The sequence below is a fragment of the Equus asinus genome, chromosome 5 (genome assembly GCF_041296235.1).
Source record: "Equus asinus isolate D_3611 breed Donkey chromosome 5, EquAss-T2T_v2, whole genome shotgun sequence".
NCBI lineage: Eukaryota > Metazoa > Chordata > Mammalia > Perissodactyla > Equidae > Equus > Equus asinus.
The window spans coordinates 93,224,575-93,239,252 of NC_091794.1; the positions used below are offsets into that span (position 1 = coordinate 93,224,575).

At 42.7% G+C, this 14,678-nt stretch overlaps 1 protein-coding gene across 2 annotated transcripts in view; it reads right to left on the reverse strand.

Annotated features, from left to right (window-relative positions):
- The window catches only part of STX12 (syntaxin 12), a 33,706-nt gene extending 19,028 nt beyond the window's left edge, over positions 1-14,678 (reverse strand). Inside the window, exons 1-4 of one of the 2 annotated variants that reach the window (XM_044770156.2) lie at positions 14,377-14,646; positions 13,578-13,646; positions 2,039-2,108; positions 409-508 (exon numbers count right to left, since the gene is read on the reverse strand). In XM_044770156.2, coding sequence (XP_044626091.2) covers positions 409-508; positions 2,039-2,108; positions 13,578-13,646; positions 14,377-14,494 — 357 coding nt within the window. In that variant the 5' untranslated portion in view covers positions 14,495-14,646. Of the gene's footprint in view, positions 1-408; positions 509-2,038; positions 2,109-13,577; positions 13,647-14,376 lie in introns of both variants that reach the window. The other variant, XM_044770157.2, reaches the window with a different exon arrangement.

Genomic DNA, 14,678 nt, shown 5'->3' on the forward strand with positions numbered 1-14,678 from the left:
GATTGAAATGTATAGATACTAGATACAAAACAAACTAGGATCAAGCCTGAAAACATTAAGCTGCTAGCCAAACCCCAAGGAGATGCAAGCACTGAGATTCTCCTTCAGTTAAGCCCATTTTATTAACACAGTAATACGTAACTACTAAGAATAGCAGCGGTCATCACATAAATCGAGTACCTACTAAATGCCAGGACCTTGCAAGAACTGGTGCCTACATTCTTTCTACGCTCACAACAGCCACATACCCCCATTTTACCCAGGAGGAAGATGAGGTTTAGAGGAGGTCTACCTAGCACCAAAGGCCAAGTTATTTTTTTTTCACACGCTGCCTTTCCATGAAAAGAAAGTCCTGTCCTACTAAAAAAAAAAAACAACCAAAAGAAAAAACCCCCAGAAAATACCAACCTGTTCTGAAGTAGACAGGGGGAGGGGCAAGGACCCTAATTCCTTCAGTAATTCATTTGTCTCCTTGGCAAGCTGATTTGTGGAGTGTTGTAACTGCTGCCTAAGAGAGAAAAGACATGTTTCAGGAGATTCTCACTTCTTGAGTGAGGGCTGTTAGTTAGCATCGGTTTGTTCCCAGAGTGTCTCACTTAGTATCTCTCAGAGCATCTCACAATGTGGGGAATGAAAGGGCACTGGAGGAAATGGGTTCCCAGACGCCCAGGTTCAGAAGAAAACTCCAGAAATACTACTAGTCAAACCCACTTCAAGCCTTCTTCGTGTTACTGAGTTGAAAGAACCTACTTCAATGAAACCTGCTGATCAGATTTTAACCCTTTGGGGAGAAATGAAAAGCATATCAGCAGTTCTGATAGAAAAGAAAAGAGCAACTGCCCCCACACCTAAATCTAATCGTTCTTACGCATTGAATTCTCACAAAACTCGCACACTGAATTGCCCAGGGGTTCTGCGTGGTTCCTGTCTGTCACAGTCCACTGACCAGCGATGGAAGCCAGGCCCCGGTGGCTGGATGAAAGGGGTGCTAAAAGCACAGCTTCCACCCCAGGGAACAACTCCAAAGATCTACTCCCACGTTCTTGCTTAAAGCTGCTGCTTTCTCAGCTTTATTCTTGGCTCCCTACTTGTCCTTTATGCCTGACTTTCTGGCTCTTCCTTTCAAAACAAAGAACTTTTATACTGTGTAAAAATACATAAGGAGTAGAGCGGGAAGGAAATTAAAGAGGGAAGAATATGTAATATATCAAATGGGATTGGAAAGTTGTGGAAACACTTTCAGTCATGGTTTCCTCTCCTAACTGGCCATTTCTACAAAGGTTTTAAGGGAGGACAGAGAAACCACACTACTAATTATTAATGTTTTTCACTGCAAAGGGGCCTCCAAGATAAAAAACAAGGGAGTCAAAAACAAGAGGGCGTCAATCAGGAGCCTGAACATCCCGGTCAGTACCAACATGTCCAGAGGAATTTCACATCTCCCTGGAAAAAGCTCAAAGTAGTAAGTCGATCTCTCACTTCACAACGTCTAGGACAGGAAACAAAGAATACTGTTCAGTATATTTTAAAGACGAAGAACAGAACTTCTAAAAGCAGAAATGGAGTCAAGGAGGTATGTGATAAAAAGAATCACGAGTCCCCGTGACCAGTCCACTGTTCTCTCCTGCAGACTCCCCTTGGGTCATTCTGAATGAATTTTTCTCATATTATACAGAGTTGGAAATCCAACTAGAATAGATTAGCTCAGATCATCAGGAGTACTGTGCCAACAAGGAGGCTCATTTATGTAGAATATAGTTTAAGAGTGGCAGGGGTCCCCTCTCTACTTCCCTAAGTTGTTCTGCTAAACTGCCCAAAGGAAGAAAAACCAGAGTTCAAGGACTTTAAGAGGCAGGGGAGATCACAACCCATTAATGTATTCTGTTGCTCCTCTCCTAGATCCAGCTATTACCTCATGTCCCACTGTCTCTCGTTCCGACTTCACTGGCCTGAAACCTAAGCCGCCACGCAGCAAGGACGTTAGGTGTGTCCTCAAAGGGCCCTCAGAGAAACCCAGCCTTGCCAGGAAGCTACTCACAGGTTTTCCTGCAGCTTGCTTGAGTCCTGCTTAGTTCCTAGTTGGCTCATCAAATTCTTTATCTGAGCAGCTGGGGAGAAGGGGGAAAAAAGGATTCATTTAAAAGGAAAATACATTCAACATGAGCACTCTCCTCAGATCACTGATTTCTCTCCACATCTGGAATAAGTACATGCACCTAACAGAAAAGCTTGCTATAATCAAAACCTTGGCATTTACATTCTACTAAAACTAATGATGAAGTTCGCCTTTCTCCTGTGGAGTAACTATGTCACTAAACAGAAGGTGGTGGTTTTGTTCATCACCCCCAAAGAACTTCCAAATTTTTCCAGACTTCCCATGGCAGTGAATAAAAACTCCATCACCTTTGGAAGGGTGTTGATACCAAATATCAATTTGCAACAATAAAAGTTTATAAATCCACTAATACACGATCATTTGTCAATAGCAAACACTTTTGGAAAGACAATGTATATTTATCATTAATAACAAGTTACAACTGATGGAGCACCTCTACGTGCCAGGCACTATATTAGGAGCTTTGTATACACTATCTTATCACTTTTCACGGCAACCATCTGAAGCAGAAATAGCTTCATTTTGCGGGTGAGGAAATACGTTTAGGGAAGTATCTTATATAAGGGTACACAATTAATAAGCAGCAGGGCAAAAATTCAGTCTCAGGTACATCCGACTCCAATGCCTGTGTTCTTTCAATGATGCTATCTATAGTCAAATATACGGTTTTGTTCAGCTAATTCTACCTTTTCCTAGATATTTTGCTAAGACTAGAACGGTCGTGTTTGACTCCTGGATGTTCAAGCCCCTAGCCCTGGACTAGGAAAGCAGAGATCCAGAGGAACTGATTATCTATCAGTAAGGAGGCACACTCTAACACCAGCCTGCCTGGGGATCTGAGCACCCCTGTCCCTCACTGATTCTGCAACAGGGATACAGCCCTAGATTTCTTCAGTGTCCCACCTTCTCTTTGCTTTTTCTGGTTGGCCAGGAGGTTGAGGAAGAATCGTTCATTCGTTCATTCACTCACCATTCACTTGTAGAGGATGGAATTTTGTTGCTTTTTAAGAGCATTCACTGTCTTCTATTACAAGTAACTGGAGTACAGAACACAATAATAGAGTATTCTTTGCCCAGCGGAAACACAGTTATCTTCAAGTTTCACTAGAACTTCAAGAGATAATATATATGGGCCCCTCCAGCCAAAAGACAGCCTCCTTTGTAAGGGCCTTTCCTATCCTCTCAGGATAACGCCGAAGTTTCACTTGTGAAAGATCAAACTACTATTTAACTGGCTTAGTGGAGGAAGATGAGGAAACCAAGGTATATCATTCGTATACGTTGTAGGGACAACATATGCATACAGTTCTTCCATCTCCAATGAGAAAGAACTCTTCAGAATTTTGAATTCTAAAATTTAATTGTTCCTTATGATAGAGTCCTCTTCAGAATGACAAAATTTTGGGGTCACAGTAATAATCTTGCCCCCAATTTGGTCACCAAGAATGGTAAAAAGGCAAGCTAAAAGTTATTAAGTACCATTTACCTTACGAAAACGCTGATGTGCTAATAGCCTCTAAGTCTGAACAGAAACAACGATTAGGCAAAATCTTCTTACTGACTGCCGGGCTACACCGCCCCTCAGTTGAGACTGAGCAACATAGTCCTCGGCAGTACGCACAAGTTACTTCTCCCTAGCCAAAAATCACTGTATCAAGGTTGTTACAAAGCAAAACCTTCCGAAGTCAAGAATATATAGATTATAAGAAAATTATGATTTTCTTATTTTGAGACATTGTTTTTCTAGCAAAAATGTAACTCCCATTTTATAATGGAAATACAGGATTCAATTGATTAAAAATTTGCCTTTTGACAAAGCTCCCTAAAATATATCTATTCTATTAGGTGAGAGTTACTTTTAGCTTCCTGGTTCCACAGGAAAATGTAAGCACTATTAATTACTGTATTGTGCTAAGAGAGAATTATATAAGATATAAATAACCATTTTTCATCACTAATGTGGGATTTCCTTCTTATCTAAGTCAAGTGGGAATCAGGATACACTAAGCTATCAACTGGCTAGCCATACAAATAATTTATGAAAGAGGGCAGACATTAGTATTTACTGAGCATTTACCATGTGCCAGACACTGGGCTATGGACTTGACGTGGTTTAATAAAAAATACAGTTGGTCTTTGTCCCCAGTTCCTGGCACAAGCTCCTAAAACTCTTGGAATTTCCTGAGTGATAGGAGCATCTTTCATTATTCATAAAGAGCCCCCTTTCAGCACATGGAGTTTATCCTCACGAGGTGACTTAAGGCGGGGCTCCTAGATAGCCTTAGATTGGGTGGGGCTGGTCACCAGAAAGACCAAGTGATTAGAAGGTTGGAACTCTCAGCCCCACCCACCAACCTCCTGGAAGGGGAATGGGGGCAGAGGAGATGCAGACTAAGGTCTATAGGAACTCTTCAGCTAGATTCGATGAGCTTCCAGGTTGGTGAGCACATGGAGAGATGCAGGCAGAAAGTCGAGCTCAGAGGTTGCACGGAAGCTCCAAGCTCCTTCCTCTACACCTTGCCCTAGGCATCTCTTCCATCTGGCTGTTCCTGAATTATATCCTTTTATAATAAACTGGTAACCTAGCAAGTAATGTTTTCCTGAGTTCTGTGAGCCACTCTAGCAATCAATCGAACCTGAGAAAGGGGTTATAGGAATCTCCACTTCTGACTTGGAATTGGCATGGGGGGCAGTCTTGTGAGACTGAGCCCTTAACCTGTGGGATCTGGTGCCAACTCCAGGTAGACAGCGTCAGAATTGAGTTAAATTGTAGGACACCCAACTGGTGTCTGGAGAATCTGAGAATTGCTTGGTGTGTGGAAAACCCACACATCTGGTGTCAGAAGTAAAGTATTGAGAGTAGAGGAAACATGCAAGGAATGTTTTCCCTTTACACTTGATAAGCGTTATCTTATTTGATCCAACAACCCTTTAAATAAGCATTAATATCTTAATATTACAGATGGGCACGCCAAGGCTCACGAGAGTTACAGAACTCATTTGTTCAGAGTACCTACTCTACAGTGTTCTATGCTCTGGAAAACATTTGCTCTCAAGAAGCTGACATTTTAAGGAAAAGAGATAGACAATAGGATATATCAGGTGGTGATAAGTACTATAAAGAAAAATAAACTCAAGTAAGGGCTGGAATGAAGGGCTGGGCAGAGGGTACTAGTTTATATAGGGTGGTACTAGTTTATATAAGGTGACACTGAGCAGAAATCTTAAAGGAAGTCAAGGGTCCAGCCATGCAAATATCTGGACAAGAAGCTTTCTAGCAGAGAGAGTACAGTATTAAGTGTAGTCACGTGCCACACAATGATGTTTCAGTCACGGACAGACCGCATATAAGATGGCGGTCCCATAAGATTAGCACCATACGGCCTAGGTGTGTAGTAGGCTATACCATGTAGGTTTGTGTAAGTGCATTCTGTGATGTCCACACAATGATGAAATCACCTAACAACGCATATCTCAGAACCTATGCCCATGGTTAAGTGACACTTGACTGTACGAAGTCCCCAAGGAAACAGCACTTTGTGCGTTGGAGGAACAGAGAGGAGGCCAGTGTGACTAGAGTAGAGCGAACAATAGATAAGAGAGGAGGCCAAAGAGCCAGAGGGGAGCCAGAGCGTACAGGACCTTGTAAACTAGTGCAAGGGCTTTGGATTTTAGCCACGGATGGGTTTTGAGCAGAGTCATAACAACCAGAATTCAAACCCAGGGCTAATTCCAGTGGCTATATTCTTCGTGCCACATTATGTTCTCTCAAAAGGCTGACACTTAAAGGAAAAAGACTATAATGACACAGGGCAGGCCTCCAATTCCCAGTGTTCCACTCAGCCCCACCCTGCGTATCTGATCCCCAACTTAACAGCTCTCTGCTCCAGATAGGCTGACGTCCTTGCTCCAACCTGCTCCCTTCCCCAACTCCCTCCCACCTTTGGGAATATTCCTGTGTCCTCACCAGAGTCCAGCAGAGTGTCAGGCATCCAGTGGGGACATAAGTAATTGCTGATTAATTGAGTTAGCCTCCCTTTTATATCATGACACTTTCTTTAAGGCAGAAGATACTAATGAAGATGAGCTAGCAATAATGAGACCTGAAATCTAAGCCATCTTGACCACTAACTAGATGTATGGCACCAGGCAAGTCATTTTATGCTGCTGGGTCTTTTTTCACCAACTGTATATGATATTCAGGTTTAACTAACATATATTGAATACTTACTATTTGTCATACTACCTACTATTTGTGTGTGGGGAGGTTTTTTTTCCTCATTAAATCTTTACAACTATGTGAGGACTAAATGATCTCTCAGTACTCCCACTACTGCTCAATGTTAAAATTCACTAATAATGAGGAAGCTCTAGTCCCAGAATGATGCTGTGTAACCAAGGAGTGCTTTTGCAAGCCAGAGCTTGGCTTAGAGAGGCTCCACCTGTGAACAAATGGGACTGGAATGACTATACGCCTTTGGAGGGCAGGGACCACATTCTACTCATTTCTGTATTTGCATAGCCATATATGCACACACCCCTGCAGAAAACAGTTGATTGAATATATGATGACACACGAAGGTAGATTTTACAAAAAGTTCAAGGAAACAGATCTCATCTTATTGACTGTCTTTAAAAAGCAGAGCACTCTCCTTAGAAACTCTAGAGACATGTCAAAGTATCAAGTTATTAATCCTCTATCAAAACTTATTAAATATCCCAGAGAGCAATGGGGATTTTAGAGAATATGGAAAAATCAATTAAAAACCAGCTGTTCTTTGTGTATTCTCAGCTGAGAACTTTTTTTCATCCAGACTTTTTTGACTTATTTTGTTTGTTGAGATTACCTGAACTGGCAGGGGTTGGGGGGTGAGGGAAGCACAGGGCAGGGGACTTCACTGGATCATTTGCTAGCTAAGCACCAGAATTAATCCAAGCCTCCATCAACTCTTTCTGAACATTAAGATATCTTCCTAAAAGTTTCTAGTAAGACTCAGGCATCAGATACCCAAAACTCAAATCATGAGAACAGAAGTGTCTTAGTTTACTGGAACCCAAATAAGCAGAATTTTTCATATTCTGCCCTCCATAATCACCAACATTAGGGATTTATTCAGAAACAGTGACTTGGGGCTGGCCCGGTGGCACAGAGATTAAGTTCACCTGCTCTGCTTTGGCAGCCCGGGCTTCACAGGTTCGCATCCTGGGCACGGACATTCACACTGCTCAACAACCCATGCTGTGGCAGTGTCCCACATATAAAATAGAGGAAGGCTGGCACAGATGTTAGCTCAGTGACAATCTTCCTAAAGCAAAAAGAGGAGGATTGGCAACAGACATTAGCTCAGGGCCAATCCTCCTCACCACCCCGCCCCAAAAAAAAGCCAGATAAGAAAAGAAACAGTGACTTGATGACCCACCTAATTTACACCTAAGGACTGTATCCCTTAATAAACCTAAAGCCCAAAAAGAAATAGAATGTTTACATATACACTTATTTTCACTTGAGTGGACTTAAAATGTCAAAAAGTAAACTGTTACTTTTTGGAAAGATTTTTATCAAAATAGGTTGAATCTAGAAGGGTTTTCTGGTCAACTTGGTTAATGAGAAAATTCTTTTCCAGTCATTCTAGTAAATAAAAGTTTTAGATTGATTTGTTACAACATTTTGGATGAAAATAATTTGGTATCTTCCATAAAATGCTACATAATCCTGGAAACCAGATGACTAGGCCAAACATAAAGACAAATCCTTGAGTTTCATGTAAGCAATTTTGTTATTTTTAAAACTAGGCCTCGGGGGCCGGCCCCATGGCACAGCAGTTAAGTGCGCACATTCGGCTTCGATGGCCCGGGGTTCACTAGTTTGGATCCCGGGTGCGGACATGGCACTGCTTGGCAAGCCATGCTGTGGCAGGCATCCCACACATAAAGTAGAGGAAGATCGGCACGGATGTTAGCTCAGGGCCAGTCTTCCTCAGCAAAAAGAGGAGGATTGGCAGCGGATGTTAGCTCAGGGCTCATCTTCTTCAAAAACAAACCCCCAAAAAACTAGGCCTCAATTTCTCCTATCCCCAACCTCTCATTTTTAAAAGCACATCCTGGTTAAAACTTTTAAAAGACTACAAAGCAAATAAATGTATTGTACAGTACAGCTACTGTCCACACTAGGAACTACTCTAAATTGTACTCTTTCTGTGCTTTTAGCTGACACCAGCTTTAGGCAGAATCTGAATCTCCAAATGAACCTTTATCCAAACCAAAGTCTAGTCCTATCGAAGGCAACTACCACCACAGGTGGGAAAAACGTTTCTCTTCATTTGACAAACTCGAATGCCCTAATTCAGTACTTTTAAAAAACCAAATATAAAGTCAACAAAAAAACATTATTTACACCAAATTAGAAAATGACAGCCAATGTGGCAATATGACAATGAAATCATTTCATTTGTCTTACTCTGAAAATTAGGTTGACACTCTGTTTTTATACAGCTACAATGAAAATGCCCTGACTTTTAAAAAGTAGCTACTGTATAACAACAGTAGAGCTCTAAGCTGAAGATGAGTACTAAATATCAAAGGTACAACGTTCCATTCACCATACCAGGGACAGAACACGAAAGGTTAAGAGCACACTCTGAATTAAGACTGCCTATGTGTTACTCCTGGTTCCACCACTTCCTAGCTTCTCTGGGCCTCAATTTCCTCACCTAAAAAAATAAGAATAACAAGAAAACTCTCATATGGTTGTTGTGAGGATAAAATGAGATAATACGAAGCTAAATTTAGAACAGTGTCTGTCACTCAATTAAGGATAGCTATCATTATCAAACTTAAGACCAAGAAAAATGTACTTAGCAATGATAAAATCAATTAAGTACATATTGAATGCCAACTACATATTCATCGCTGTGCCAGGCACGGTAGCTACAGAGAAATGTACACTGCATGGTTGTACACTTCTCTATCCCCACAAAACCAACAGTGATCTCTCTAGTTAGAACGACAAGGTCAAGAGGCATAAATCAATTAAAGAATACAGAATATAAGTGCTAAACTGTGAAAGGAAATTGCTTGCAAATTCAAAGAAAAAACCCCAAAATGATACCTAACATTTCTTAAACACTTACTGTGTTGCAGGCACTGTTCTAAGCACTTTACATAAATTACCTCATTTAATCCTCACAATCCTATAAAGTAGATATTATTATTAACTCCATTTTATAGATGAGGAAATTGAGAAAGAGAGAGGTTAAAGCGATGTGTTTACACAGCTAGAAAGAAGCAGATCTAGGATTCAAACCCAGGCAGTCTGACTCCTGAGTCTGCTCACCTAACTACTAAACTATAGTCGGGTAGAGGACTCAACCAGAACTATCACCATTTACTGAACGCCTACTACGTGCCAGGCACTAAATGAGGCACTCTCAAACATCCCATTTTAACAACGCCATTCATTTTACAGATGGGGTAACAGACAAAAAGAGGAAACAACCTGCCCAAGGGTAACAGTACACAGAGGAGCAGAGACTAAGTCACAGATCTGCTGACCCTAAAGCCCATGCTCTTCTGACTTCACTCTCTTTTTTGTTGAGGAAGATTAGCCCTGAGCTAACATCTGCTGCCAATCCTTCTCTTTTTGCTGAGGAAGACAGGCCCTGAGCCAACATCCATGCCCATCTTCCTCTACTTTATACGTGGGACACCTACCACAGCGTGGCTTGCCAAGCAGTGCCATGTCTGCACCCCAGATCCGAACCAGCGAACCCTGGGCCGCCAAAGCAGAACGTGCAAACTTAACCACTGCGCCACCTGGCCGGCCCCCTCACTCTCTTTCAAAAGCAAAGAAAGGCTTAGTTATGAGGGGCAGGTTTTAAACACAACTCAAAGGATTTGTATAATTCAGATGGCTAGGGAGGAAAGATATTAAAGAAAGAAGGAACAGAATGAGCAAAAACCAGTGTTTAGGGATGTTAAGAAAAACAGCCTGCCTGTAGCAAAGGGTGAAGAAAAGTTGAAAATATGGCTAATTTGGGTTAAGATGATAGAGAGTAAAGCAAGGTGGAATGTTAAGATCGGATGCAGTAGACACCAGAGAGCCACCGTACAATGAAAACAGGATTTTAGACATACTGCTGATAACATTATCAGAATGAACCAGAATGGGAAGAGAGACACTGAGAGTATGCTGCTGGAGTAGAGATATTGAGATCATGAAGACTTAAGAGGGTGGCAATGAAATAAAAACCAAGTGGCAAATAGGAAAATAACTTTGAAAGAAGACCACACAGGATTTCATGATAAGCCGTTTTAAAAGTCCAACTGCTTTTTATTTTTTTAGTAAACAAAATCATATCAATAAAGTAGCAACGTTAAAGAACAGAAATGCTGTTCCTTAATCTCTTTAGAGATAACTTGGAGGCTATTAGCTGTTTTCCTATATCTGCCTCAGCAATACTTGCCCAGAACCTTCATTTGACCATAGGCAGAGTCAAGCATTTTTCCTCTGCACCCCACACATACTGATAACAACCCTCGGTACAGGCAGTCATCCCTAGCTGTACCTGTAACAACCCACGCAGTGGCCTGGGTATTTCAGGCTAATAGGCTCAGGAATTCCAAACCTACGTCTGTGGCTGAACAGTTGAGAAAAGAGAATAAGTATTGTCTCAAACTTTCAACGGGTACAGGTCCTTGCAGGGCTATATGAATGTGAGTACATGTCTGTGAGCTCACATTCAGAGGATATACTTAGGTATGCCGGCCATGTCTTAGAGAGGTTTGGGGGAAGGCACTAGCCTGATAACTGGGTAGAAGCAATGTCACCCTACCAATGTCACATTCCCAATTCCTTGCCAAACAATCCCAAGGGAAGAATTCCAACTCATACTACCTAGGGTCATAAGATGTGATAGGTACCACATAGTACCAGGAGAATGAGGCAGGAAGAGTTCCAAGATGGTAGAAAATGGTAGTTGGTAGAGTCAAATCTACCAAAAACAATTTATTAAGCATCAAGACCCTATGTGATATGATCCCTGGCTACCTCCCTGACCTCTTTTCCGACTATGCTTCCCTTCTCTAACTGCAGTCCAGCCGCACTAGCCTCCTTGCTATTCTCTAAACACACCAAGGCCTTTGCTCTTGCTATTCCCTCTGCCTAGAACACCTTCTCCCAGCTACTCACATGGCTCTCTCTCACACTTCATTCCAGTGTGTCTACTCAAATGTCATCTCCTCTGAGAGGCCTTCCTTGACCAACTTATCTAAAATAGCACACTCACCCTCTTTCTTTCCGCACTCTTTGTCCCCTTACCCTGCTTGATTTTTCTTTTTTTTTTTGAGGAAGATTAGCCCTGAGCTAACTACTGCCAATCCTCCTCTTTTTGCTGAGGAAGACTGGCCCTGAGCTAACATCCGTGCCCATCTTCCTCTACTCTATATGTGGGACGCCTACCACAGCATGGCTTTTTGCCAAGCGGTGCCATGTCCACACCCGGGATCTGAACTGGCGAACCCCAGGCCACCGAGAAGCAGAATGTGTGAACTTAACCGCAGGGCCACGAGGCCAGCCCCTAGCTTGATTTTTCTTCACAGCACTTATTATTATTTGACGTTATTCATATACGTGTATGTATGCATATGTGTGTATATGTATATACACACACACACTATCAGGGCGGGGATTTTGTCTGTCTTGTTCATCCCTCCATCCCCAGCACACAGCAGGTGCTTAAAGAATATCTGTTGAACAGTGAATGCCTGAATCTATCATATACTTGGCACTGAGAGAAGCACTAGAAATATAAAGAGGAATAAGTCATGCCCCATGCTTCAAAGGAGCTACCAATCTAGCAGGGGAGGTAGACACATCGCAAGAAGAAAAAGTTCCACAGCCTCAGGTATTCTCCAGAGTTTCCTACGGAGAGCAAAAAAAAAGCCAGTCACTTGTAACTTGAAGTGTTAACTGTTACAAAACTCTAATATTAATTAAAAATTATAAAAAAGGCTAACTGCTGGTCATAAGAGGTAGACCTGGTTTCAAATTCAGGTATTGCCCTTTGGTAGCTGGGTAATTATTTAAGCTTTCTCAGTCTGTTTCCTAACCCATAAAATGGAAATAACATAGGTAAGTATTTCACAGGGTTGCTATAAAATTAAATAAGATAATGCAAGCAAAGTACTTTTCACACTGCCTGGCACACAGTATGTACCCAAACTTTAGCTGTTAATGTTATTAATGGTTGACTCCAATGGTCCCTTGAGCCCAATGCCCAATCAACAACTAAATCTTATCAATTCTATCACCAAAGAAACCTCTCCTATGCCACCTTCCTTTTAATTTTCACAGTCCCTAGCTGGTGTCTCTGATTCCAGTCTCTCCCTTCCAATTCAATTTACACATTCCTAAAGAATTCAAACCAAACTCCCTTAGTTTAGCACTTAAAGCCCTTCATGTTTGGGCCCCCACTTACCTTCCCAAACCTATTTTCCACTACTTTCTGGAGTCAACCACTCTAGACAAATTAAATCACTCTACCTTTCTATACTCACCCCCATGCCTTCCCATTACCATACCCTGTTCATTTTATTCCCTCTTGGAACGCTCTTCCATTCTTTACCATCTGAAGTTCAAATTCTTTCCACCATCTTTCCAGACGTAGCTCAAATGCCATAATGCCTTCTCTGATCCCTCTCAACTGAAAATAGTCTCTCTTTCCCCTGAATACCCACATAATGTCATTTACACCTTGTCTAGATAGCATGATCCCTTTCAACTTTATATTTCAGTTCAAATATGAATATATGAGAGAAACCATGCCAGTTCCTATACATACTACATAGTCTGATACTCAAACATATGTTGAATGACTGCACAAATAGACATTAAAATTAGACACAGCCTCAACAAGAAACTTTCAGCCTTTAACCAGAATTTTCCCATCTAACCGGTACTATAGTTCCCTCATAACAGGAAACTGGAACACACAGTACTATACTTTCTAGCCAGTGGTGATATTAATTTTTTAAAAATTTCTGGATTTAACAGGCTACATATTCTTCTTCCACTTGCAAATCACCCAGTCTCAACCCCTTCCCATCAGAAACTTCCCACCTCTCAAATTCTACATTACATATTTAAATTTAAAAGCAAAGTGACAGACTGTTCTTTAAAATCTAAAAAGTAACTGTCATTCAGGACCAACTAGTTCTATTAACAGAACACAACCACGCTCAGAAAAGCACAATAATAAACAACGATGACAATCATCATTCTCTCCAAGTAAAGTTGCTGCTGCTGACTCCTGTTTATAAGCCTCTGTGCTGACTTCCAGGCACGAGAAACAGCCTATATTTGACTCATTCAGCCGCAGTCTCACTCAAACCCCAATGGTGGGGATGGAGTTTTAAGACAAGCAATGACATTCTAAAATCTACCTGTGACTCGACCGGGTCTTACTTGCTGTGTGACTGTGGCCAAGACCTTGAGCCTCTCTACGTATCACATCAGACTTGCTCAAAAGAGTAGCTAAACAGGGAAGGAAAACAAAAGCCTCATCAGCTTGAAATCCAAAAACATATGCAAATCTTTTGCTACAAGAGACACAATAATGTAAATTGAAATGTGTTGGGTGAATTCTCTTTATTAAAACAGAAGTCATCTCACCCCTCACATACCATTCATTGTATCTGATTTACAATTTCATTACAGGAAGAACTGTGTATTAATTCACCATAATACAGGCACTCTCCACTTCTTTTAATTGAAAGCTGCTGATCTCCAAGAAGCCAGAAGCTCAGCAGAATGTAAAGCTAAAGTCTAAACCAGTAAACAACTCCCAATCCAAACTGGCCAAAGAGGATAGAGAGGTGGGTGGGGGGAAGGCGGATGACAGGAAAAACTCGGCTGACCACTGCGCCAACTCAACACACTCACTGCTCTCGAGGTGACACACACACCCCTTCCCACCCTGGGGCTGTCAGGTCTGCCGTTTTGGGCCCAACATCACGAGGGCAGAACTCCTGGGGAAAAACTCGAGCTTCAGCTAGGGCTCTGGACCCTTGGGGAGCCTGGGCCTGACAGACACGGGGATGACAGCCCGCCGCCCCCAGAGTGGAGAGCCCGACACGGCGTCAAGGGTGGCCTTGGCCGTAGCCCGGGCCGGGCTCCGCGTCCCGACAGCCACACCCAGGCCTGCCCCCCGGACGGCGCCTGCCCCCCGGACGGCGCCCGCCCCCCAGCCCGGTCCCCGGCTCACTGGCTTGGCTGATCCGCTGGATGTTGCCACTGCACGTCTGGATGATGCTGTTGAAGTCCCGGAGGTGGGGCCCCGAGGGCCCCGGGTTCCGATACATGTCTAAGGGACCGTAGGACATGACGAGGAGCTGAGACCGACTCGCCCTGCACCGCGCTCCTACCGGAAGCAGCTGCCAGACGGTACCCGCAGACTGACAGGAGAACCAGGAAGAAAAAGGGCTGGGAAGAGGCTGAGGCTGCGTGCGCACTAGCCCCGCCCCCACGCAGCGCGCGCCCCGCCCCGCCCCGCCCCTCCGCTGCGCA